This window comes from Cucumis melo, chromosome 2 (genome assembly GCF_025177605.1).
Source record: "Cucumis melo cultivar AY chromosome 2, USDA_Cmelo_AY_1.0, whole genome shotgun sequence".
In the NCBI taxonomy this organism is placed as follows: domain Eukaryota; kingdom Viridiplantae; phylum Streptophyta; class Magnoliopsida; order Cucurbitales; family Cucurbitaceae; genus Cucumis; species Cucumis melo.
In genome coordinates this window covers 18,778,810-18,806,575 of record NC_066858.1, presented here as the reverse complement: position 1 = coordinate 18,806,575, position 27,766 = coordinate 18,778,810, and the positions used below count along the sequence as shown (strand labels likewise).

The 27,766-nt window shown below is 36.9% G+C and overlaps 1 protein-coding gene and 1 long non-coding RNA gene across 3 annotated transcripts; one reads left to right on the top strand and one right to left on the bottom strand.

Annotated features, from left to right (window-relative positions):
• The first annotated feature begins 9,215 nt into the window (after window positions 1-9,215).
• LOC103501015 (GPI-anchor transamidase) lies at window positions 9,216-27,453 on the top strand. 2 transcript variants are annotated; one of them, XM_008464489.3, is made up of 10 exons: window positions 9,216-9,601; window positions 9,960-10,001; window positions 10,122-10,266; window positions 10,890-11,119; window positions 11,803-11,860; window positions 12,942-13,019; window positions 13,132-13,220; window positions 19,071-19,152; window positions 26,723-26,905; window positions 27,024-27,453. In XM_008464489.3, exons 1-10 carry the CDS (start codon window positions 9,453-9,455, stop codon window positions 27,162-27,164), a joined length of 1,197 nt encoding a protein of 398 aa, XP_008462711.1. In that variant the 5' UTR covers window positions 9,216-9,452; the 3' UTR covers window positions 27,165-27,453. The 2 variants fall into 2 exon arrangements, with proteins under 2 accessions (XP_008462711.1, XP_008462713.1); XM_008464491.3 differs by having other exon boundaries at window positions 9,230-9,601; window positions 9,922-10,001.
• On the bottom strand, window positions 21,220-26,475 carry LOC107991930 (uncharacterized). Its single transcript, XR_001764259.2, has 2 exons — window positions 25,883-26,475; window positions 21,220-21,747 (listed from the first exon to the last, which is right to left on the bottom strand). It is a non-coding gene; the product is annotated as an uncharacterized LOC107991930 (long non-coding RNA).
• Window positions 27,454-27,766: the final 313 nt, after the last annotated feature.

Genomic DNA, 27,766 nt, shown 5'->3' with positions numbered 1-27,766 from the left:
GATTCATATTATAATTATAGATCATATGAGAAATCTTAACCATTGGTTATATTATATATGATATAATATAAAGTCTATATTATATCTCATATAATATAGATTAAATTTATATTGATTTTATTTTATTTTAATTAATATAGTTTTTCTTAAATAAATAGAATAACTTCGTGGGAAAGAAGGAGGAAGTTATTTATAACTTCCCCTCCATATCAATGGTTAAGATATACATATTTTAAAAAGAAAGAGAAAGATTTATTTAAAAATGCTTTCTCTCTGTTTTTTTTATTGATCGACCTATCCACGTTGCAAAAGAAGGTGAATTCTCTAAAAAAAATCCCTACCAAAATTACACAACTCTATGTGATTATTTACTTGGAGAATAACAAGGAAGACTTTGTGGTGTTCTTGAAAGCTTGGAAGAAGAGTATTTTTAAGGTTCTACAAAGATGAGTTTCTTTACACATTTTCCTCCATAGAAGTATTCTTAAACTTTAGTTTTTTTTTTTTTTTGAATTTGTTGGTTTTATAAATTGAATTTCACTTGCACAACGTTCATCCACTTCTGACATATGTATGTATGATATGTGTGTATATATATTTATTTATTAAAATCTAGTTTGATTAATAATTTTTTTATGATGCAAACACACTAAAAAAACTCCATGAGCGATATTTAAAATTTCAAAAGTGTACATTTTTTTTAAACTTATTTTTTAAAATTTTCTATTTTTAACTAAATTGTTCCTTTTTCCAATATATAACCTATAAAATTTTTAAGTTTAAATTCTATGTTTTTAAATGTTTAACGATAATATTTTTAATAATTTAAATGTTTAATATTGTTTATGGAGTACTTAATTTTTTTTTTCTTTTTATGTATCAAACATTAAAAACGTGCAGTAAAACACATAATAAAAAAATTATTAATCAAACTACATATATTTTGGGAAATTGCCAAAAATAGGTTAAAAAAAGAGATTTAAATGAATTTTGGGACAAGTTTTCAAAAGAAAGACTTTTAGGACAATTTGGGTGTGAATAGACAAAAATGCCCTTCCTTTCCTTTCCCTCTTCCACGTTGCTTTCCCTTCTCTGATTCGTTCTCTTTCGCGTATAGTTCCGTTTCCCTTCTCTTTTCTTTCGTGTAGAACACTTGAACCTACTCCGGCCATCGTCAGTTGTTCATCGTCACTTGCCCATCGTCGCTTGCCCATCGTCGTTTGCCCTTCGTCGCTTGCCCTTCGTCGCTTGCCCTTCGTCGGTCGTTGTCCAGTGCATTTCGTCGCTCCTATTCGGACCATTCAATCAACTTCGAGCGTCTTATTTAGGTGAGTTTCATGTATAACCGATTTTCAATTTATCTGCTGTAAGTAAATGTTTGTTAGGGTATTTGGTGCTATTTTCATCCGTAATTGTCTGGTTTTTGGAATTGGACTTATTTGCCGTAAATTAGTTTAGTCAAATTTTGGTTTTAGGTTCTTAGAAAGTTCAATGTTCAATGGCTAGTGAAAAATGAATTGAACTAGAGGATGAGGATTTAGTTGGATCAAATAGAGGAGGAGTAAGCAATAGGAATAGAAGGAATTAAGGTTTTTTTTTTTATCTCGCATTTTTTTTTATCTCGCACTTATCTCGCACGTATCTCGCACGTTCCAAACTTTCACTATTTATTTCAAAATCAACTTGGTACACCTCCTAATCCATTTAGAGCTATTCTTTGCATGTTTAGTAACTCTCTTAGGCCCTCATGCTTTATCTCGCACGTATCTCGCACGTATCTCGCACACATCTCGCACGTTCCGAACTTTCACTATTTATTTCAAAATCAACTTGGTACACCTCCTAATCCATTTAGAGCTATTCTTTGCATGTTTAGTAACTCTCTTAGGCCCTCATGCTTTATCTCGCACGTATCTCGCACACATCTCGCACGTATCTCGCACACATCTCGCACACATCTCGCACGTTCCAAACTTCCACTATTTATTTCAAAATCAAATTGGTACACCTCCTAATTCATTTCTTTACATCTTGCACGCATTTTGTAGGTTCTTAAGTTCAAATCAATTTTTTAAGATACAAAAGTACTTAAGGTAGTTTAAGGATGGCACATGTTCGGATTTTAGTGCGTCACGGTGGTGAATGGGATGAGGGACGAAGAAAATATGAAGGAGGAGTGTTAAAAGGCATTGTTGTCCCTAAAGAAATAACACACAAAGATTTACAGTCTGAACTATATGACCTTGCAGAAGTTGACCCTACAAAGTTTGACATAAAGATAAGATGTATATATGAGATCAAAGGGGAAAAGGAAGCTCCTCCATTTGAGTTAAGCAATGACCGTGATTTGAAGTTTTATATTCTTAGTGAAAATCCATTGGAGGTCCCCCTATACCTATCGTTTGAGCCTACAAGCAATCGAAGCATGAAAGTGTTAAACAAAGATTACAATTCAGTATCTGGGAGCAACCAAGTTCAAAATTTAAACCCTCATCCTCCTCCAATTGGAATGGATAGATTAGATGAGAATGAAGTTGATATTGGTGAAGTCGAGGGTGGCTTGTGTCATAACATGATAGGGACCAATTCGGCTATATGGGAATCATATGAGTCATATCATTCAATAGATGATACTTTTACATTGGAGTCAGTTGAGATGTACAATGAATTGTTTGACATCCCAGAACAAAGAGATGCTCCTACAAAAGATTGCAAAGGAAAAGGTAAAGTTGACTACAGGTCCTCTAGTCGGAAGTTGAAGACAAAAGGAAGTGGCTGGTCGGAAGAAAGCTCTACAAGTGAAGAGTTGGATGTAGGACAAATATTTTTTTGCAAAAGAGATTTGTCAATGAGATTAAGTGTGTTGGCAATGAAAAAAAATTTTCAGTTTGTAGTAAAAAAGTCTACAAAAGAGGTTCTTTTCGTTAGATGCATCGACAACAAGTGTGGTTGGAGATTGCGAGCGGTTAGACTGAAGGATTCAAATATATTCAAGATTAAAAAGTATGTGAAAGTTCATTCATGTTCTCTTGAGTTTTTGAATCGTGACCATAGGCAAGCAAAATCTTGGGTTGTTGGAGAATTAATCAAGTCCAAATTCAAGGGGCCCGGTCGCATATACAAACCACGTGATATCATAGAAGACATGAGGCAAGACTATGGCATAAATATGAGTTATGAGAAAGCATGGCGTGCCAGAGAAAATGCATATGAACGAGTGCGAGGGTCTCCTGAAGAGTCATATAATCTTTTGCGTAGATATGGTGAAGCACTCAAATTTACAAATTCAGGTACAATATTTCACATGGAACTCGAAGATGATCGTTTCTTTAAATATCTTTTTATGGCTGTTGGTGCATGTGTTAGAGGATTCTTAAATTGCATTAGACCGGTCATAGTCATGGACGGAACATTTCTTAAGAACAAATATCGGGGTCAGTTGATAGTGGCCGTTTGTTTAGATGGTAACAATCAGATCTATCCTCTAGCCTTTGGAGTAGTTGATAGAGAAACAGATGACTCAATACAGTGGTTCTTAGAAAAATTGAAAGGTGCAATAGGGGAGGTGCCTAATCTAGGCTTTGTGACAGATCGGAAAACATGCTTCGCCAAGGGTATTTCATCAGTTTTCCCATCTGCATTCCACGGCCTTTGTGTCCAACATTTGAGTCAAAATTTGCATGATAAATATAAGAATGACACGGTTGCTACTTTGTTTTATAATGCATCGAGAACATATCGTGAATCAACGTTTGTTGAAGCGTGGAGACATCTTTTCACATATGGCCCTTGGCCAATACGCAGATCGAAGGCCACATTACAGAAAGGGCGTTCATTGGATTGTGGAATTTTCTGTACCAAATTTGTTGAATGCCTTGTAACTGCTAGTGACCTTGGTTGTCTAACTGTGCCAAACATGAAACTGTTTAGACAACAATATGTGCTGGAACTTTGGGCCAATAAATACTTTTGTTAATATTTGTATTCGTTTATATAATTTTTTTATGTAATTTTTATAGAGAGAATAACATATTATAATTTTAAACTTTGTTATAAAATAAATACTTTGTGATATTTTCAATTAAACGCGACCAAAATTGAGAAAGAATATTTGAGTTAATATTTGTATTCGTTTAGATACATATCACAAAATATTCGTGTAGAGAAATACTCATCGCGCACATATGTATAAACGATCTTCTTAATAAACGATGTCTAAACGATCTTCTTAATAAATGTCAAAATATTAAGCGATCGTTTAGTAAAGTCTAAACGATCGTTTGGTAAAGTCTAAACGATCGTTCGGTAAGTGTAAACGATCTTCTTAATAAACGATGTCTAAACGATCTTCTTAATAAACGTCAAAATATTAAGCGATCGTTTAGTAAAGTCTAAACGATCGTTTGGTAAAGTCTAAACGATCGTTTGGTACAGTCTAAACGATCGTTTGGTAAAGTCTAAACGATATTCTTAAAATCATAAAAAAATTCAGCGATCGTTTAGCTACAAGTAGTTTTGCAACATAGAGAATAATCGATACTACTAATTGAAATGCAACATACACAATAATAGAACAGCCAATTGATACTTGTGATTTATGTTAATATTTCAATACATAGGAGTGTTGGTCCATACTTGAAATGCTAATTGTTTTCTAAAGTATGACATGTTTTCTTGACATAATGTATCTAAACCAACACCAGCAGCTATGTACTCAAAATACTTAATTGCGAATACGCCACAATCACAATTATTTCGTTGAAGTGGAATTGGGTCAACAATGACAACTGGCCAAGGTTCCTTGTATGTCGATGATCTACCTCTCCTATCAAAGAAGCCAGTACTATCTAACAACTTTGGCACCAACTGTCGAATGGGCAGTAATATGTTTGTCATCTCTTCGGCAGTTGTAAGTGACGGAAGCGAATCCCATACCTTCACTTGACAACTTACCAAATCCAAGCATAATAGAACCCAATGGTTGCCATGGACATTGAATGGAGAGTAAACGTAATCAACACTTGCCCAAGGATCTTGGAAGTCCACTTTTGACCCGACAAAAGTATCCCGGCTGCCTTAATCTTCAAGCGAATGAAAAGAAAAAGTGCATCCAAATGCTAATACAAACAAAAGTAAGCAGTAAATGTATAGAACCATAACAATGATAAAATTATAATTGCATAAATGATAAGATAATCCCATACCTCATCCGACAACCACCGGCGACACATAAACAAGTCTCTGAAAAAAGCCTTCGATTTTTTCCCATGAAAGGTTTCACGCAGCTCATCGTCTGTACGCTTGTCTGTAATCCACGCTCGAAGTCTATCTAAATGGACGTCAAGTATTTTGTGCATAGGATCATAAACAATTGCTTCAGACTCAGAGGTGCTGGTGGTTGATGTCAGAGACCGTTTAGGTAGAGTTGTGAATGGGGTTGATAGGTAAACACTTGCACGCTTCCTACGGGCGGGCCGAACGTGTGGTCGTTGAGTGAGAAATGGTTCTATCTCTATGACGTCCTCATCGTCAACGACATCTATTGGCTCCTCTAAACCAATATCAACCTTCTTCTCCAACACATCTTCGTCACCCTATGGAAGCTCATAATGCATTAGTGTATATAATGATAGAAATTAAACATCAATATTAGCATGAACATGGAACCAAACCTTCTTTTTAACTTCAATGTGTTCATCCTCCAAGCCTTCGGACACCTTGTGGTCCCCTTCGTCACCCTATGGAACCTCAAAATGAATTAGCGAGAACATGGTTACCAAATATGAAACAACTAACGTGAATACACTTAACAGTTTCATTCCTAACCTTTCTTTGAAGTCCAATGTGCTTCAATATGGTTGACATCAGGCCCTTCAATTCGTCAATATCGGATTTTATAGTATTAAGTTGGCCTTCAACAACCGCTACTCGATCTTGGAGATTTCGAATAGCCTTTTTCATCTTAATCTTGGACTTCTGTTTCTTACTCTTTTTCAACTCATCTTCATCGTTAACAACTTCTCGTACTCTTTTTGAACCACCATTCTTCGACTGAATAATGGTAGATGAGCGGAAGTTTTCAAAAAGTTCACCTGAAGCAATTTTCAATTGCTCCTCTTCAGGTGTCATCTCAATGACCGCCTTAATTATAAACTGCAAATAGAAAAAGGCAAATGTATTTAGGACAAAGAAATAAGCACAAAATCACGCGATCCTTAAGTAAGTTACTATTGCTTGCTACTTACCATTGGCGAGTCAAACACCTGGCTTATAGTTTGGGACTTTGGTGATTGTTGGCACACCCACCTCAGCATTCGTGGTATGGCATGATCGTTTACTTTATCTACACCACATCCAATGATGGTTGGTATAGACTCATATGCCCAAACCTATTCCACATTTGACAAACAAGTTTAGAAAGTGCCACAAGATATATATAGATATATAAACAAGTGGTTATACAATCGTTTCAAAACAACTATACGATCATTTAACATAACTAAACGATCGTTAAAAAGAACTAAACGATCGTTAAAATAACTAAACGATCGTTTAAAATAACTAAACGATCGTTTAAAATAACTAAACGATCGTTTCAAATAACTAAACGATCGTTTCAAATAACTAAACGATCTTTTTAAAGTTTTGAAGTAAGAAGTAAGAAGTCAAATACCTGTAATGCATGCGGAAATCCATTGATAGTATATTTTTTTGTCTGTGTTGATTTCTTCTTTCCCTTGGCATATTGCTTGTCCAAGGCTCTTTTCAATGCACTTAGCGTGCGTACAAAAACAATCCGACCCCAATCATAATTATTAAATGAATTCCAATCATCAGCAATCTTCAAAAAACCAATGTCCACTTTGGTTCGCCTATCTTTTCCCAACAAAGATATCTCTATAAAGTAGACTAAAGCTAATTTGACGATATCATCGTCATCACCCTCGTATTCCAAAAATATATCTTCTAAGTCGCTAACGTAAACACAGTCCTTGTCTTTGAAAAACTTCTCCAACAGTCGACTGTTCCCACCCAACTGAATATAGTCCTCTTTAGGACCCCATAGTCCAGTTACGATGTTAAACTCTCTCCTACCGAAAGTACAAACAACGCCCCCTAGTAGGAAACTTATAGAATCCTTTCCTTCATCTTCCACCTCCCTTAACAGTAAGTAGTGGATGAGTGGCCCATTGAAGACAATATTTAGGTCCAAAAAGTGCCCAAACTTTGTTTTCCTAAATAAGGCTAATTGATCGGGTTTGAGTTTGGCCTTAATATTATGTGTTGTCTTTTCCAAATGAGACAAACAGCTTACTAGGGAATAAAAATGATGGGAAGGATTAATCTTGTAGAAGGGTCCGTCGGTCGATGTTGAAGTCGATGTCATGATTCAAGCCAAGAAAAAGCAAATATATTGAAAATGGGTTACAGATAAAACTCACTGAAATAAGAGAACACGCTCAAAGTTGATTCTTAGGTTCGAAAAGGAGAAGCGACGAAATGCACTGGAGGACCGACGACAGACGAACAGTCGGAGTATCTTCGAAGAGCAGAGCGGGAAATTTGAAAAGCCAAAGAAAGGAGATGTTTTTTTTTTTTTTACTTCAGGTGTTCTATGCGAAAGAGAAGGGAAAGCGAACGTGGGTAGGCGAAACAATCAATAGAGAGCGATAGAAATTTAATGAAGGGCATTTTTGTCTATTCACACCCAAATTGTCCTAAAAGTCTTTCTTTTGAAAACTTGTCCCAAAATTCATTTAAATCTCTTTTTTTAACCTATTTTTGGCAATTTCCCATATATTTTGAGTGAATTGAATCCAATATGTAAAATAGGGCAGTCACAATGTTGACAAAAACCAAAAAAAAAAAAAAAAAAAAAACCTAAGCCAATGACACATTTCAAACCTATAAGGTAACAATTTTTATAAATTGTATATGGAAATCATGGACTAGGTCCACGAGTTCTAAAACAAAAAGTCGTGGACCTGGTCCACAAGTTCCTTCCTCTAATGTAACAGGAAGGGTGAGATATGGTGCCATGTGGGTGCAAGTCATGAACCAAGTTCACGATTTGATACTTTTTTTTGTCAAATCTTTTTCTTCTCCGATATGATTGTCAATATTTATTAAAATGATATTATTTTTTTAAAAATTCATTCTCCTTACATAATACTATGTGAAATTACTACTTTAACCGCAAAAGAACAATTTCTTTCTTTGTTTTGCACTTCTTTTATTTTTTTCAAAAATCTAATCGCGTAGTTTTCATCCTTCTTCGCACCCGTATCTTTGTGTTTTACACATTTGTCTTCCTTTCACATCTCCCTTACGCTTTATAGATTTTTTTCATCTTTTATATTAATTGATAGGGAGGACAATGTGAGAGTATCAAGTGATGAGCATTGAACGACAAAACATGGAGCATCAAGTAGCGAGAGTTGAACTTCAATCATAGGCGGACATGTGGTTCTTAGGTTCAAATTAGTCTTTTTCACTATGGGCAAACACAATTAAAAAGTTATTTTTCATTCCATTCTAAATAGTGTGTCATTTACGTGGGTCGTGGGATGGGCCATATGTACAGAAAAAAAATAAAAATAAAAGAAAAACCAAAGACAACACCCCAACAATGCTCGAGAAATTTGCAAATGACCTAAAATAAGAGGCGTAGTTGAAAAATAAGTACCTTTTTGAAAAGAAAAACCAATGAAAAGTGATCACATTGTAAAATTACCACAAAGTATAATATTATTCTCTTTTATTTGTTTTGCAACTTTCATCATTTTTTCCGTTATTTTCTTCCTTTTTTTCTTTCATTTTCTATGACTATTTTTTTCATTTCTTTTTAGTTTTGTTTTTGAATTTATTATTTCATTTTTCTACGTTTCTACTTTTTTTTTTGTTTTTGTTTTTAACTATCAATTAATGAATAACAAATACATATAACATAAATAAAACGTAGAACATCAAATATTGAACATCCAACGTCGAGTAGCAAGAATCTAATAACTAATGTTGAATATCGAAAATGGAGGACAGAAAATCATTTATCTAGTATCTATTGTATTGGATAAAGCATATAACATTAAACATCAAATAGTGCTTTTAGTTGTAAGTGCATGAGTGGTTTTCAGAAATGAATCGGCTAATTCACAAAGCAGGGTGGAAGTCACTTCTCATTCACTTTTTTTTAGATGTGGGCCACATTTTATTTGGGCTCCAAATGGAGGCCACAAGTACAAATCAACCACAACGCTCCCGGCGACGAAGAATTGAAATCCAGAAGGCGAGCAAAATAACGGAGAGTGATTGTGATTTGTGGATGCAACAACAGAACACAGTCTCTGCACTTTTTGCGAGAGATGTAGTGAAACTAGGGAAATACGGTTCAGTTTTCTATAAGGGGAATTAAGTCTTGATCCAATTGAAGTTGTCTGTGGCAGTTCTACGAGATGTACCAATTTTACACTTCTAAAATGTTGTTTCCTCTGATTCTGCTGGGCCTCGGTGTTTTGGGCAACTGTATGGCTTATGCTTCTCCTTCGGAGACAGCTATGCACACCAATAACTGGGCAGTTCTTGTCTGTACCTCTCGCTACTGGTTTGTCCAATTCTATTCCAACTTTTTTGTATGTGGGTTTCTCGTGAATTCTTAATTATTCGACTTGTTTATACTCCAGATTGTCTAATTTATATTGTCAGAATTTTATTTTCTATTACTTGGATGGTTGCTTCGTGATGGGTGTTCCTTTGAGTAAATTAGTCCTGCCAAGTGGATCAAATCAGTAAATTAGTGGTCTTAAAGACATTTTAGATTTGTTTCATATGCAATGCTATAACTTTTTGGAGAATAGATAATCATATGAGATAAATTGCGCCCAGTTCTTGTCTAAGGTGTATATTTTTTGTGGATTGTTTCAGTAAGTTGTTGACCCTGATAAACGATTGTCGTCATTCAGGTTTAATTATCGGCACATGGCTAATACACTATCCTTGTATAGGTAAGACAGTAGCTTTGGTGATCTATTTTCCTTGTAAGATCTAGTCAGGCCGTCATCATTTTTTCCTTTTTTTGCAAAAAGGCCTTCGTTAAATTAATATCTTCTTTATTTTTGTTTTAGGACTGTGAAAAGGCTAGGAATACCTGATGAGAGGATTATACTAATGTTGGCAGATGACATTGCCTGCAATCCTCGAAACAAATACCCTGCAGAAGTGTTTAACAATGAAAATCACAAAATCAACTTGTATGGAGATAATGTTGAGGTTGGAGTACAGACTGTTTTGCACATAATTGCTAACTGTGTTCATTTTTGTTAATGGATTTTATTTGCACCCGACTTACAAATTCATTATCTTGGTATTGCAAGTTGTCCGGATTTGCACCTGTTTTCTCAAATATAGCTATCAAATATAAGTCGATACCATCGCCGTGGGATTTGGGATTGTTAGTTAAAAATAATACCATTACCTTCTCTGGATACCTGATAGAAGTTGCTGTTTCTGTATTTGTGTTCTAGGACATCGTTGCTCTGTACTGATCATATGATTACGTCGATTTATTTTTTCAAAAGATTATTAGTTGTTTTCCAAACATAAAATCAATGTTCTATAGAAAGCAGGGCTACACCACTTTGTCTATACAAAATTAATTTTCGATATAAAAGGTAAAATGAACAAAATTGTACCAAACACTCCATACCAATCTTCTATAACACTGTTGATTTTTTCGATAATAAATAGTTTACTCTTCAAGAATTCCGATGTTTTTTCTGCACCATATATCATAGAGAACGCCCCCTCCTTTCAATATGGTTAAGCATACATAGTTCAGGACATCCAGTCTGTCATGATTTCTTGAAAAAATTTTCTGTCTTGTCTACACTTAGGTCGATTATCGAGGTTATGAGGTGACAGTTGAAAATTTCTTAAGGGTGTTGACTGGACGCCACGAGGCTGCTGTTCCAAGATCTAAACGCTTGTTAAGTGACGAAGGAAGCCACATTCTTCTATACATGACAGGACATGGGGGAGATGAATTTTTGAAGTTCCAGGATTCTGAAGAACTCCAGAGTCATGATTTAGCTGATGCTGTGAAACAAATGAAAGAAAAACTTAGGTGGGAATGTTTTTTCATTTGAGCATAAATCACCAATGTTGATTAGATTGGTTTATACTATAGTAAAAACATTAGCAACTGTTACAATTAACTGAAGTTCTAGTAATCCAGATGACTTGCCTAGTGATGATTAACAAACTATAAGCTTACTTTGAAATTCGTTTTAGTTTTCATGGTCACTTAGGTTGTAAATTTCCTCTAAGTTGTTTGGGGTGCTGGAATATAACCAGATTATTGGGAATTTGAGGAGTGTTGGGATGTGTGAAAAATCGAGGGTGAAATATAAATGGAATCTTGAAGCGTGAAAATAGTAGAAAAGAGGGTTAGATTGAAAACTAGGGGAACAAAATGAGTTTAGTATTACAAATCGGGCCAAAAACACCCAATTTAAACATGAGTTTTGGATTACATTACATTACCAACCAATTCCATTACAATCCACCAAACAGATCGGCTTCTCAAATATCAATCTAAGTTGATTTGGAGGGTTGTCTCTTGTGATTAGTGTAAATACATGAATATTGGTTAAAAAATAACAATTCTGAATAACCATCAAAAGCCATCCGTTCTGCAGATTTATTGGAAACTAATTTTTTTTTCTTCTGTACAATGAATTTTTATTTTCTTAGTTAATATACACCACCTTGCTGACATTAACTTCGGTGGCAATATTGTACTGATAGATTCAAGGAGCTGCTAATAATGGTTGATACTTGCCAAGCTGCTACTCTCTTCAATCAGGTTTGCAGTAACTTCCTATTCTCTCAATTCTGTTAGTGGGTTTGGTAGACAAGTTAGATTTGAAGGTAAGATTAGAGGGTTGAACTAACATTTGGTTGTTACTATTGAAAATAATGACAAAAACTAACACACAAATTTACGTGGAAACCCTAGTGCAGGGAGAAAAACCGCTGTATCGTTTTCTTATTATTTTCTCGTAATCACAAAAGATACAAAGGGGAAGATAAAAAAGGCAACATGAGCCAAGATAAAAAAGGAAAGAAAAATTAGTTACAAAGAACCCATGGGCTTTCAACACAGCCCAAGCCCACAAATTCTAACAGTTACTTTTGTTTATCCTGGATCTTAACTGCTAAATGCTAATTTTGTGGTCTATAGAACCAAACTATATATTAATCTAGATTTGTGAAAATTATCTCTAAACTATATACTAATTTTTGCCAATTAACTAACCAGATATTGGTTATAGAAACTAGGCTTTTGTAATTCTGGTCTTTGCATAATATAAACATAAGCTAAACAAAATTGCTTCTCAAATTTAGGTTACACAAACTCATGAACCAAACTCTCTTAAGTATTTTAAGGATGAATGATGTGGACCCTTAATCCAATCCAACCTAAAGATTGGGATTCATAATTGACTTGGGCCACCTCCCTTATTTGTGCAAGTTTGTGGTTTGGTGACTTCATGATCAACCCCCAGAAATTTGTCAAAAAAAATTGAGAGGTAAGAGCATAAAAATAATTTGAGAGTTTCATTCTTGACTTTTTTTTTTGTGCATATTGCCAATTTTACTTCCAAGTTTAGCCTTCTTCTGCAAACCATTTTCTCCTCTCTGCATTTTCCTTATTGTGGAATTAAGCTGTCTGTGAATGAATAAATTGGATCAACTAAGGAAGTTAAAAGCTCACAAGGAAAGCAAACATTGTAGCATGGTTTATAAATTTGATCGAAGAGATGACCGAGTTTTTAAGTAAGAATGAAAATATTTGAGGGATGGGGTGTCTAACCAACTTTGTGGACCGTGGACATAGAGCTATAAAAATTCAGTACTGAAGTAGAGTTTCTTACTTTATGCAGCTTCATTCCCCAGGTGTTTTAGCCATTGGAAGTAGCAAGAAAGGAGAGAACTCATATTCACATCACTTGGACCCTGATGTAAGTGTTCCTCGTATCATTTTATATATTGCATAACTCCCAGGTTTTGTTTTTACTATATATTGTTGTTTCAACAAGTTGTATTTACTTTTATCTTCTTCTTAATCAATAGGTTGGTGTTTCTGTAGTTGACCGTTTCACCTATTACACACTAGCCTTCTTTGAGAGATTAAATATGTACGATAATACTTCATTAATCAGGTTAGTTGGATCTTATCACCTCTCACTAATTTGATTTGAATCATTATCATCTCAAGGTCCTAATTGTGCCAAAAGTTAAGAAAGTCTAATGGTGTCTTGTATTTGCATGAGAATCAACTTTTTATTTTCATCCTTACATTATGAGGTATTTGTTCTTCTCCTCTGCAATTGAGGGGAGGCTTAGGTATTTGTGTGTAAGCAATTAGATCGAAATGAAAGTTGATGCAGATCCATCAGTGATAGAGAGTTTCCATTACTTCCACTATTTGATGCTGTGAGGAACATTATGTGGAAAGGAAATGGGGAAGAAAATGACATGGTTGTCATGGTTTACTAATCACATGTAAGATGTAACAGGGGAAGAGGGGAGGAAGAATTCCTTGGGGGAACTAAAGGGAGCTGGTATAAAAAATTCCGAAATAGAAATTAAAAATGGACAAAAGATTAAATTTTGAGGAACTTTTTTAAATAACAAAACTTTTGAAAATATTTACAAATATAACAAAATATTACAATCTATCTGCAAATTAAAAATAAAGGTAAGTTCTCTCTCTTTTCTCCTCCATCATCCATCCCTTCGTCTCTGCCTCCTCCTCTGGCAGACAAAGGTCTTCAATTACTGCCGTTCAGACCACCTCCCTCAGATTACTGATGATGACCAACAAACATACCACCCCCTTAAGTTCATTGGCGAACGTAAAGACATTTTTACTTTACTAACTTTTTGGTGAGTGAAATCACACAAAGGACTGTCGTTAGAGAGCAGCCTGAGGTGCAATTGCAATGGAAGTGGTAAGCTACAAAGTTCTTCAGTGGTATTATTGCATTTGGTCAGAAGATGATAGCTTCTATGTTGAAGATGTGGAAGCTCAAAGAATTTTATCCTTATCTGAAGCACAACTGAGATGGTTCTTGGAAGCATTATCATAGTTATTAAGAGGTCCGGAAGATTGTTTCTTTCAGAATCATGGGAGTTAGACCGAGGAAGACTGAGGTTGTCGAAGTTCTGGGCAAAAAATGGATGGGTGCTATGTTGGCCAATGTCAAGTGGACACTCCAACATCTGAGTGTGCTTAGGAGATGACAAATAGGGGTGGATGGCCTTTCACAAAATGCTGGAGAGTTTTCTTTCAAAAGCAGAGTACATAAAATGGTACTCATGTAAAATTGCCCCGACTCATCATCCAACACAGACTAAGAGTACAAGCTAGGTAAGGTTGAATCGGAGGGTAACTTAGCTCATGGCAAAAAGAAGGAAAATCAGAGTGTCATTGAAGTTGACTTTTAGTTTGTCACCAAAGATGAAGGAGAATGCTCTCAGGCTTCCTCTGTTTTGAAGACAGCAAAACAGAGCCAGTATGATAAAAAATTCAGAGGTTATTCAAGCAAAGTTTGAACATCTTTGGATTATTACGAGGCTCTTTGCGTTTGATGATTGAAGAGAGATTTGGAAAAAGCTGTAAATCTATTTTCAAACAAGAATTATCATCAACCCACTATTCGACGAAAACACTCTTATGTCTAGACCAAGACTCAGTTGAAGACTTCTTTAATGAACCAGGGAGATGGGGCTGTTCGACCTTAAGTTCGAAAAATGGGATAGATATAAAGACAACCGGCCATTAGTAATGAAAGGCTTTGGAGGATGGCTGGGAATTAGAAACCCTCCTTTTGACTTCTAGCGTAGAAAAACCTTCGAAGTCATTCGAGAGTATTGGGGGGTTGGAAAACGTTGCCGCTGAAACGCTTAATCAGATCAATTGCAGTGAATTAAGAATCCAAGTTAAACAGCTGTGGATTTATACCTACAACTATTGTAATTACAGATTTTAATAGAGGTAACATTTTCTTGAATTTTGGTGATGTTGAGTCTTTGGATTCCCCAAGAATTTGCAAAGGAGGTCGTTAGGATCCCTCCTAACAAGGATTATCTCAAGAACAAAGGATGAACTCTAGAACACTTAAACAATCAAATGTGAAATATTTGAAATATATACTAGAAGATCATAAGAACAAGAAACAAAGTAACCCTAGCCTTTTTGAGAGGGCTAGACTCTTCCAAGGTTCCCTTGCAAGGAAATCTTACAGAAGTCTTCACACCTCTTCCCAATCCCCCTCCTACTATTTATAACAAAAAGACCTAACTAACTTACTAACTATTTACTAATATGCCCCCACAAATAACCATCTTCATTTTCTACTAATAATCCACTATTTTCCTATCTAGGTCCTTACAGAGGTCTTGTTGTTAAAGATTTCGAAAACCCTTGGTTAGGCAAGCTTTTGAAGATGAAGATGTTGACGTTTCGTTCTTCCCTCCAGAACATGATGTCTTTAAATCCACCAAAACAGCTTCTTCCTTTTCAAGAAATCCGTTTGAAGCCTTGAATCACATTCAAGCTTCCTCACCAGTGCTGGAGGAGAAGGCAGAGGCTGGCAGTACGACCGGAAATGCAATGAATCTGCTAAGAATGTGAAAACTCGCATTCAAGGAAGAGAGAGAAGTCAATAGAAGATAACTGTGTCATTAATTCATTGGTCCTTGGTACCCCGCCAGCTAATCCTTCTTTTAAAATTTTGGTTGGTGAAAAGACAAAGGAAGGGAGTACAAAGTCATCTGCCATTAATATCGATGATAAAAAATAACGGTGCCAATTTACCATTAATGGATCAAAATACCCCTGGTCTCTCACCAATAGTTGCCGCTCTTGTTCTCTCTCCGGTCAATGCTCCACTCAATCTGCAGAAAAATAAAGTTAATGTTCCTTTTCTTCTCCGTCAACACCCGATAGCCAATCTAAAAAGAATTCCAACTCTTCAAAATTCTTTTTGAAGCATTTCATTAGAAAGAAGACCTTCAATAACGCTTGGACTGCACTTGTAAAATCCGAGTCTCTTGGAGTTTGTTCAATCAAAGCTCAAGAGAAGCGGCCGCCTTCAATCAGGCCTTTGATTTCTGAAGACAATCCGGTCCTCCTGGAAGCTTGCAGCACTCTTGTCCAAGCTCCTACCTGCAAAAATAGGTCAGTCAGCGTTCCCCAATCACCTAAATTATTCAACCATACAAGTTTCCCTGTTTCTAATTCAAAGACAATTTTCTTGAGAGGCTCACCATGTCACTTGGCTGGTTCTGATGAAAAGGAGAAAGAAGCTGATATTGACTCGCCATTCAGTGTCAGTAGTGAGGAATTTGAAGGTCAAATAGGTGTCCAAGATTTAAAGATTGCTGAAGAAGTTAATTACATGGATCTTAACTCTTTGTTTGCAGTAGAATCTGATCCAAACAACACATTAAACGGTGCTCCCTGGTCTTCTCCACTAAAGTTCTCAGATTTGTTGGATCATTTGGTTTCTATTGTCAATGACTGCAGTCTCTGGTTTGATCATATTGCCCACTGAAATTTATTTTATTTGCCATTAGCAGCCTGCTCACAAATGAAGATTGTGTCTTGGAGTACAAAGGGGACTAAAGGATTTGTCTAAATGATTAGCCCAAGAGATATCCTCCAAAAGTTCCAGCTGGATATGGTTCTAATTCAGGAATCTAAGATGGAGAGTTTTGATGCTGTCTTGGTAAAATCCCTTTGGAGTTCCAAGGAAATCGGATAGGATTATGTGGAATCAATTGGTTTATCTGGAGGGATATTGTCTAGTGGGATATGAGCAAGGTAACTTCCGTGAAACTCTTAGAGGAGGGTACTCTCTATCAATAAAATGCTCCACAACATGCAAAAAGACTTGTTGGATCACCAACATCGATGGCCCTTGCGATTACTGAGAAAGGAGATTCGTCGGTTGAAACTATTATCCCTCTCGGATTATTGTGTTGAGGCATGGTGCATGGGAGGAGATATTAACATTACCTGTTGGGGACATGAACGTTTTCCGTTCCAGAGAAACACACGAGGTATGTGGAATTTTAATAAGTTCATTGTCTTGGCAAACCTCATAAAATTCCTCTTCAAAATGGAACATACACATGTTCTAGGGAGGGCAACACGGTTTCCAGATCTTTATGGGACCGATTCTTTATTAATAAAGAATGGGGTGATGTGTTTGACAATACTAGAGTCTCTTGACAAGCACCTTTTCTGATCATTTCCCCTTGTTGTTGGAGGCAGGAGCAGTAATTTGGGGCCCTTCACCATTCAGATTTTGTAATAGTTGGCTGCTGAGTAAAGAGTAACAGAATTAGATGATGTTTTGAGTAATTCCAATTCTAACGGTTGGCTCCTCGGTTATGTAATAGTTGGTTCCTTCACCATTCAAATTTTGTGATAGTTGGCTCCTTGGTTATGCAAAGGGAACTCCTTAATAGTTGTCTCATGCCCTCGGCGTGCTCTTTATGTCTAGAAGAAGGGGAAGACTTGCAGCCTTTATTCACTTGCCCATACTCAAGTTAAATGTTGGGAAAATTTGCTTTCTTTATTTGGTGTTGATTGGGCTTTTGATGGCTCTTTCAACTCCAATATTAAACAGATTCTCCTGGGTTCGTCTTTGAAGGAGGGCCGAGATTAATATGGGGTAATATGTCTAAAGCCTTGCTCTCGGATATATGGTTTGAGTGCAATCAAAGGATCTTCCGTGGGAAGGTAATGCACTGGTCTGAACGATTGGATATAGCAAAAAGGAATGCTGCTACTTGGTGCATGCTCAACAAGGAGTTTATTGACTACTCTATTCAGGATTTGTCCGTGAATTGGTTGGCCTTTATATCTCAAGCTTGCTAGAAGTTGAAAGAGGTGGTTTTCTTCCTACTGGCCTTTGCCCAGTGGTTTTAGAGCTGTTTTTGATCAATCTTGTAATAAGTTTTTCACTTCCTTAGTTGGATCAGGTTTTACATTTTTGGCAGATTTACTACTCTTGTACTCCTGTTGTTTTGGCCTTGCTATTGATGTACCTTTGTACTATTGTTTCCTTTTCGTGGATATGATATGATGGGGATGCTAAGGGGACGTCAATCTAGTTGAGGTCCGATTGTGTCCCCTGATCCCATGGTTTCTTTGTTTTTTTTTTATTTTTTTTATTTTGTTTTTCTTATATTTTATACATCTCTTGTACTTTCAGATTTTCATTAATAAAGAGGCTTGTCCCCTTTTAAAAAAGATCACAATCCATCTGTGATGGATCGAGATATACACAAATAGACTATTATCTATATCTATCATATAAATACAAATGTAGTCTACTATCTATGTCTATCATATAGACTACTATCTATGTCTATCATATAAACACAATTAGTAGTCTACAGGTCTATTGCAGTCCATCGTAGATAGATTTTGCCATATTTTGTCAATATTTTGGTTCATTTTTCTATATTTGAAAATAACCCTAAATTTTGAGAAATCATTTGGGTGGATGACTTATGGCCTGTCAATTTTCAAAAACTGTCTGGTGTTGGAGCCAAAATTCAGGTTTTGGTGGTGAAATATTGAATTGAAGTAGAAATGGTTGGCACATTACTGTAAAGAGTTTGAAGGAAAGAAGAAAATGAGTTGAAAGATGAATTTGAGCCAACTGAAAAATCATGTGTTACTGGCAACAAATGGCACGAGGGTATGGCCTTTGGATTTTGGAGTCTAGAGGTAGGTTCGCGGTAAAATTTTTATACCTCAAATGGATTGATTATGGAAATGTATCGTAAAGAGGTTTATGCACCACGGTTTCCTTTGAATTAGAAACGTACTAACTCATGTTCTTTCATCTAGAAATATACAAATTTTACTGTGTATTTGATTTACTGCTATCTCTGTTCTTGTTTAAAAAAAAAGAAGGAAAAAAGTTATCATTGTTCAAACCAATTTACCTGTGTGGAGGTTTTTGATCCCTTTTGGTGTAAATTTGCAGTCTTTTCAGTTCATATAATCCAAGTTTGTTGATGTCAACTGCATATTATAGAACTGATCTATACCAACGTAGATTGGAGGAGGTATGAATTTTCCATCCAAAGTATTTTATTCTCATTCTCGATATGCTGCTTTATGGTCATGAATAATATGTCACTACATTATTTTACCACGTATAAGTCATATGGTTGATTTTAACAAATGTTTTGGTCCTCAGCAACTTTTGAAGTGCCTGTTCTCTTCTAACTAAATGACGATTTTGGTCCTCGATAATATCTAGTAATACTTTTACCAATATGTGTGTGTATGTATGTGTTCATAAATATATATATATATATATATAGGAAATGATGGTGTCGTAAGTTCAAAAATTATCATCAAGGTAACTACTAAAACTTTTTTAATTTCATGAACCATGGCACCATGCTAAGATTGGAGAGAATCAGAATCAAATATTTCGTTGATTGAAGAGATACATATAGAAGTTTTCAAGGGCTAACCTAAATTAGGAGAAGGTAAAAAGACAATAAAGGACAGGAAAGATATTTTATAGTATTCTAATATTGATATTAGCACTACAGCTGTAAACATTTTTGAAAGATGGGACTAAGATAGAACAATCACTTGAGCATTTTAGTTAAGCCAAGACATTTTTGAAACTCTTATTAAAGTCAATGCAACGGGTGGTGCACTATAAACAAGTCTAGTTTAGTTGACAGGAAAACTCAAATTTTTATATGCAAGAACACATCTAATGTTTGTCTGACTTTTAACATTCCTCTGATGCGACTTGATTTCTTTTTGAGACCAAGCTTAAAATATCTGAATGTCTTGATTCTCAAAAGTTATTGAAATCTGTTAACAACCCTCTATTGACAGTTTAGCACCTTGATTTGCTGAGAACAAAATACACTGGCTCCTTTCGATAGGGAGTCACTCTCCAGTCAAGTTAAATATCAAAACATAACCTAAGTCCCAAATATAACACCAAATAAGTCACCCAACCCCACTAACTCTAGTTATGTGAATTTCTCGGACTACCCCTCCTAGCATAAGTGTGCATGATGGGTGGTCTAACAATACCACGTGAATGAAGGCTTCCTTGTCCTCAAGGGAGAAAGAAGGAAATTGTTCCTTGATCAACTCTAAACTTTCCCAAGTGGAGTCCCTTCAACTGAACCCGCAACTCCCACTCGTGTGTATGGTCATTGTAGCAATAAGCTGTTATATCTTCCTGCATGTTTCATTATGTGCAATGAGTTTTCTGCTATAATGGATATTGAATTTAGGTTCTAAGTATGCGACTAGACTAGGGGATGGCGCCTACTTATGCGTTGCTTAAGTCTAAGGATTTGTCAATTGTATACAAGTTTTCTTCTCTCTTGCCTAAGTGTAAGCAAAAAGAGAAGTTTCCTGGGTAAACCAGGGTTGAATACAGGGAATGTATACTACTCATGGTTTAACGCGTATGTTAATTTCATGCAGTGATTGTATAGTATTGATATATTCATAGTATAGACTATTCTAAGTCTAACTGTACTACGTGCAAGGGGAACAAGATAGATGTGGATGTGGTGGTTATACGTGATGTGAACTCATTTAGGCGAGATGGAGGAAGAAATGTCTATGCAGTTTTGATGAGTTACAAAGTTAAATATTAGATTGAGGCGATACAAATCATTTGTTAATTTCAAATTCAGGACGAGCCTCCTCTTGGCATCTTCGCCATCTTGCTTGCCTTTCGGGATGAAAATACTCCAAATTACCATATGATTTATATCTAATCTATTTTGATTGCATTATCTATAACTCATCATCTATTAAGGCAAGCAACCTTTCGATGTCTTATCGCCACACACTCACATTTCTGATATGTATGTTAAAGAGGAATTTAGTGACAAGATTGATCTCTACACTTTCTTCACCGCTTGTTTAGTGAGGAAAAGGTCATTACTCTTTCTAGTGACAATGCCCAATATTTCATTATTTCTTTCGAATTGAATGATGTATTGAGTACAACACCTAACTAAGCAAGATAGATAATACCATCATCCAAATTCTCGACTAACTGTTTATACTTTGCATTTTATCATGATTACAAAGAACAAATATCATGGAAAGGTAAAGAAATGGGTGCGTGGAAATAGTAATGTTTTGCATTCATACAGAAAACTTTATACCTTTTGGCCATGAGGTTCAGATTACAAACACAAATAAATAGAAAATACAGATGAAAGTTACAAGAAATGAGTCGAGCCTCTGAACACAATTTCTTATGCTCATTGGCTCTATTTTTGCCGATTACAACTGAGGGGGAAAATGGGGTTTGGACTTCTCTCGACTCTCCTCTAAGTTCTCAGCTAAAGTGGAGAAGAAAGGTAAGAGATAAAGTTAGGCTTGTTCTCCACAAATTTCACGCAATTTGTTTGGAGGAGATAGCCTTGTATTTATAGGCGAGGGCCGATGGGACTTAACATAGTATGGATGTCATTAATTCTATGACATTGCTGCATGTTGCCGTAGACGTCTTTTCGTCCTTTTCTGACATCCACGCCATCCATTTTTGTCTTCTAGCAATGTAGATCGCCTAGCATCCTTCCTCTTGTCGCCTAGTTGACGTATGCTCTATTCGCCTGAAGCTTTTCGCGTCGCTACTACTCTTTCTTTCGCTTAAAAACCTGCATTAAGACATGAAAAGAAAATCGTGATAAACAAGTGTTTTACTCTTTTGATGCTTGTAACGCGTAATTATCCTATTTTGTCTATTTTGCTACGCGTTTTCTTCCTTTTTTCTCACGTTAAGGCTTCATTATTCTACTTAAAAGGCCATAATAAATTGTATTTCTACAAGTTATCACTTCCAGTATGGCTTCCCATTCAAAGTCATCGGTAAAGGAAGGGGGCAAAGATTCAATAAGAGTTGTGCTACTGAGAGCTTGTTTTAGTTGAGAGACATGAAATACAGAATGGATAGCTGCTGTTGATGGTAATGCGAGACGATAAGCTACGGACCCGATCTTTTCTTCAATCTGGTAGGGTCCAAAATATTTAGGGGATAATTTCTCGCTATACTGCCGCGCCACTGTATGCAGTCGGTAAGGTTTTAATTTTAAATACACCCAATCATCCACGATATACTCTTCACGGCGGTGGCGGTCAGCGTATTGTTTCATTCGTTCTTAAGCCCTCTCTAGGTGATACTTTAGCTCATGTGGCACCTTGTCTTGTTCTAGCAATTGTTCATCAAGGGTGGCATTGGAAGTTTTTTGGCTTCCATAAAAAGTGAGGGCTGGTGTGGTTGGCCAAACACAACTTGGTAGGAAGTGGATTTTAAAATGGCATGATAGGAAGTGTTATACTAGTGCTCGACCCAATCCACCCATTCCATCCATTTCTTTGGTTTTTCACCACATAAGCAACGCAAATACGTCTCCACACTCTTATTCACGATTTCTGTATATCCATCCATCTGTGGGTGATAAGTCGTGCTTCTCCGTAGCTGAGTTCCCTGTTAGTGAAACATTTCACCCCAAAATTTACTGATAAATACTTTCGGTATGGGCCAATAGATTTGGGAAACCCGAAGTCATGTACAACTTCCTTAGCGAACAACTAGGCCACTGTTTTTGCTATATGAGGGTGACTCCAGGGTAAGAACCTGGCATACTTACTCAGTCGGTCAAATATCACCAAGATGCTGTCACACCCTTGTGAACGTGGCAGTTTCTCGATAAAATCCATGGAGAAATCCTCCAAAATCCGATCTGGAACAGGCAGGGGTTGTAGCAGGACGACGGTTGCTTAAGTGCTAGCTTTGTTCCTTTGGCACGTATCACATCCTGATACATATTGCTTAATCAGAGTTTTCATACCCGCCAGTACAATTTGCTAGATATCCTCTTGTACGTTCTCAGATAACCAGAATGACCTCTAAAATACGTGTGAAGGATTGTGGGAATCAGGGAGGAATGGGCAGATAGGACTAGTTTGTCTTTGTATAGAAAATTGCCTTGAACCATTGAGAAGCCTGGGTCACGATCCGAAATGACCTCCAAATCTTTCCTTATTTGCCGGAGATAGACGTTGGATGTAACCTCATCACAGATGACATCCACATTGAGAATGGCTAGTGCTGTCAAATTTGCTAAATACACATGTGGTCGCATGCATGATAAGGCATTGGCAACATTATTCTAAGCGTCAGGTTTGCGTTGCACTTCAAAATCATAGTCGAGAAGCTTGGATACCCAAATATGATACTCCAGTTGGATCACTGTTCGCTCAACGATATGTTTTAAAGATTGCTGGTCGGTTCTTACCATAAATCGTCGTCCCAATAGATAAGAACGCCAATGTTGGACAACTATTACAATAGCAATAAGCTCCCTCTCATAAGCAGATTTCGCTTGTGTGTGCAGAGAGAGAACCTTGCTGAAAAAGGCAATGGGCCTCTGCCCTCGAGTTAAAACCACTACTACCCCATGCATCAGTCTCAACAATGAAAGTGATGGAAAAATCAGGCAAAGCTAATTCAAGTAATGTTACCATGACCCACTTCAATTGCACGAATGCTTCGACAGACTCCTCCGACCAAACAAAAGCATCCGTTCCCATCATTCGATGTAATCGTTGTGCTATCTGTCCATAACCTACTATAAACCGAGCTAGTCAGCTCAAGGAAACTTTGTAATTCTTGAACTTTGGTGGGTTGGTGCCATTCCAATATTGCCCGTACCTTTTCTAGATTGGGTTCAACTCCTTTTGCCAACACCCAATGGCCTAAGTATTCTAGACGACTATGAGCAAAACGACACTTCTTGAAATTTGCATATAGTGAATTGCTTCGCAAAAGTTTAGAAACTAGGGTCAAGAGATTGAGATGAGATTTTAAATCTGTGCTGTAGATAAGGATGTCATCAACAAAGATTAGGAAAAGTTTCATTAGGAAATATATAAAAACCTCGTTCATTAGCAATTGGAAGGTAGCTGGAGCATTCTTGAGTCCAAACGACATGACTAGAAACTTGTAGTGCCCATCATAAGTACGAAACACCATTTTTGGAATATCTACTTCGTGAAAACGTATTTGGTGCTAGCTTGAACAAAGATCTAGCTTGGTGAAGATCTTTGGCCCAAACTGCTCATCCAACAGTTCTTTGATGACTGGAATGGGGTACTTATTTGACACAGTTAACTCATTCAATCCTTTGTAACACAGAATCGCCAACTCCAGTCTTTCTTCTTAAACATAAGGACCGGACTAGCATAGGGTCCATGGCTAGGCCTTATGATCCCTGCGTGAAGCATTTCTGTTACTAGCCTCTTAATTTCTTCTTTCTGATATGATGAATGGTGATAGAGTCGTTGGTCCACTATTTCCCGATCATCCTTGAGAACGATTTGGTGGTCAGCTTCTCTGTGTGGCGTAATCGGTCAGACGATTCAAAAGTTTTCCCTGAAATGCTCAATTAATCCTTGTATCGGCTACCCCACATAGTAAAGCTAGTGGTTTCCCTTTTACCCTCTTCTGTTTGCATCTCCGCCATGATTGCACGCAACACCACAAAATAGACCCGATCGGTTTTATCCCAAGTCCTTTGCATCTTTTTAAGCATTATTTCTTTCCTCAAGAGAATAGGGTCTCCTTTGATGATTATCCGCTTTCCGCCCACCTCAATGGACAGGGTTAGATTTTTTGAACCAACCTCCGTCACACCCAATGTTCTTAGCCATTGCATTCCAAGGATCAGATCGACCCCTCTAAGTTCTAATGGTAAGAAGTCTTCCTCAATAGTGATGTCTCTAGCGAGACCACCACATTTTTATATATCCCTTTTCTGCGCACTGTCAAACTCGTTCCCATGATTACCTCGTATTTGGTGGTATCGGTTAGTGGTAATTTCAAATTTTCTACTATCCGAGGAGCTATGAAGTTGTGGTTCTTGTGGACTGCGAAGCTACCCACAACTTCACTTCTTCCATTTCGATTTTTCTTTCAACCTTCAGGGTGTCGGGGTTAGGGTACCCACCACAGTATTAAGAGATAGTTTTGCAACTTCTGTTGTTTCCTCCTTTGATGGAACAGTATCCATGGTCATGTCATCAATCTCTTCTAGCATCTCGTTGTCCACCATGAGTAGCAGCATCTCTTTACCTTTGCAAGGGTGTCCCACGATGTACATCTCGTTGCAACGGTAACATAGACCTTTCGGTTTTCGTGCTTGTAGTTCGGAGTTCGACAAAGGTTTAATTGGAGTGTCTTTTCACACTGACTGAATTGCGTTTGGCAGGGTGATGGAACGGATGGGCACTGCCTCAATGGCCTTGGCTGGCATGACACCTGGATTTTCTAGGCCTAATTGGATGGGCTGAAAGGCTTTAGTGTATTTGTATGGGCCCATTCTATTTTTCTGCGCTGCCTTTTTATCTTCAACTCTCTGGGCTGCTTGCATGATCTGGCCCGATCCAACCAGCTCAAAGCAAACAACTTCAGCCCTGATCTCTGCATCTAACCCGTTCAGGAAAGTGCTTTCAAGTACTTTGTCAGAGAGGTGAGGTAACAGGGCGGATAGAGCCTCAAAACGCTAATGGAAGTCGGTGACTGTTTCTTGCTTGACGGCTAAGAAACGTGCGCATAGGGAACCTTCCTGTGTTGGTCGAAATCAGTAAAGTAGCCGGAGCTTCAGATCCTTCCAATATTCAAACGTTTGGTGGTTATCCGCCCATTGATACCAATGTAAGGCTGCGCCTGTAAAACTGATGGAAGCCACCATAATCTTTTCCGAATTTGAAAGCTGATAAATATGAAAATACCTTTCTGCCCTGAATATCCAAGAGTCAGGTTGACAGCTGTCAAACATCGGCATCTCTACCCACCTAAACCTACTCCAATTGGCATACCCTTCCTCTGTTTTCACACGTTGTCCTCCTTCGTCATTCATGTTCTCCACTAGAGACTCCCCAAATCCTTCTGGGTACTTCAGTTTTGGGTGGGTAATTATTTCCTCCATACTTTGAATTGAGGCTCCCCGAGATAAGGCAGAGATTGCCCTGCGATTGCCCTGCGAGTTTCCTTGCACTCCTCTGGTCCTCAAAGTTATGGAACATCAACTCTATGCTTTTCTAATTCTCAACCGATTGCTCATCCATTTGCTGCATCATCAAATTAACCTTCTCTGCCAGTTCCTTCATGGACACATCCGATCCCTTCTGAACATCAGTCACATCTGGTCGGAATCCTTTCCTTTCTCCTCATGTTTCTTCGGCTGCATCTTCTCAAATTTAACCAGGATGAACGCTCTGATATCAATGTAACAGCACTCTACTGAGAGTTTAGCACCTTGATTTACTGAGAACAACATACATTGGCCTTTCGAGGAGTCACTCTCCAGCAAGTTTAATATCAAAACATAATCTATGTCCCAGAACATACAAAAGTAGTATATAACTATATTTATATAACACCAAATACGTCACCCGACTCCATTTACTCTAGGTATGTGAATTTCCCAGACTACCCCTCCTAGCATAAGTGTGTATGATGGGTGGTCTAACAAAATCATAGTAGCATTCATGCTTCACTTCTAATTTTCACCAATTTGTTGTCTGTTCCTGTAGAATAGTTACTAATTTATCCCTTTCTGTTCTTTCTAGGTTCCTGTAACGAACTTCTTTGGCTCGGTAATGGAAACAGTTCATACCGATTCTGCTTACAAGATTGTCTCAAGAAAGGACTACAACAGGGGTGAACCTGAATTACATCAAGTGTCGCAGCACAATGAAAGGACATTGATTTCTTCAGATAATCCGGATCATTTTAGTGAACCAAGCACAAGGGTAACTTTATTTCTATCTTATAACTTCCACACTCAAAAGAAAAATAAAATGAATGAACAAATAAAAGTAGAATCATTGATAAGCATTGCTAAGTAAGGGTAAACGATGTGGAATGCAGGATGAATATGGGGCTTTAAGAAGTATATGGAGAAGTTTGCATAATAAGATGGAACAAATTGAAGATGCTGATACTTTTGTGAACTATGGGTTGGTCATTATGCTTCCATTCTTAGGGATCTCCATGTTGCTATCAAGGTGAAGAAGCTGTCCGTATTTCTTGTGCATCACTTCAACTTTGAAATTCAGTTGTTTATATGTTTGTCCTTAGTGTTGCGTCTTGAATATGTTCCAAAACAATTTTAATACTATGATCAAATTGGAGAATATCCATGATCGCCTAAAAAATGCTCTTTTAACAACAGCTGAATCAAGGTTTGGGAAAAGATCTTTATTATCATTTGCAAATTTCCTTCTAACGAGCTGATGATTTGAAAACAATTTTGAAAGAAGAGCAATAGAGTTGTACATGTACTCGTATTGTTTTTTTACCCTTTATCTGTATTGTTTCTTTTGGGCATCCATTTGTTATTTATGTCAGGCTTTCAGGCTATTTTTAATTGATCATATGTCTGTCCACAATCTAGTCTTCTCTCCTGTAGGCCGTTCCATTTGGTTCAGTTTATGAAAGTATAAACCCAATTTTAATCTGGCCGAAATCGGCAAATTCATCGAAATTGCATTCTTACAGTATTTTTGGATTATATGCGTTAGTGAAATAACTATTATCCAAAGTTGGGGTAGTTACATAGATGAACCTTAAATAAGATCCAATTTTCCTTCATGACTATTATCAACTATTTT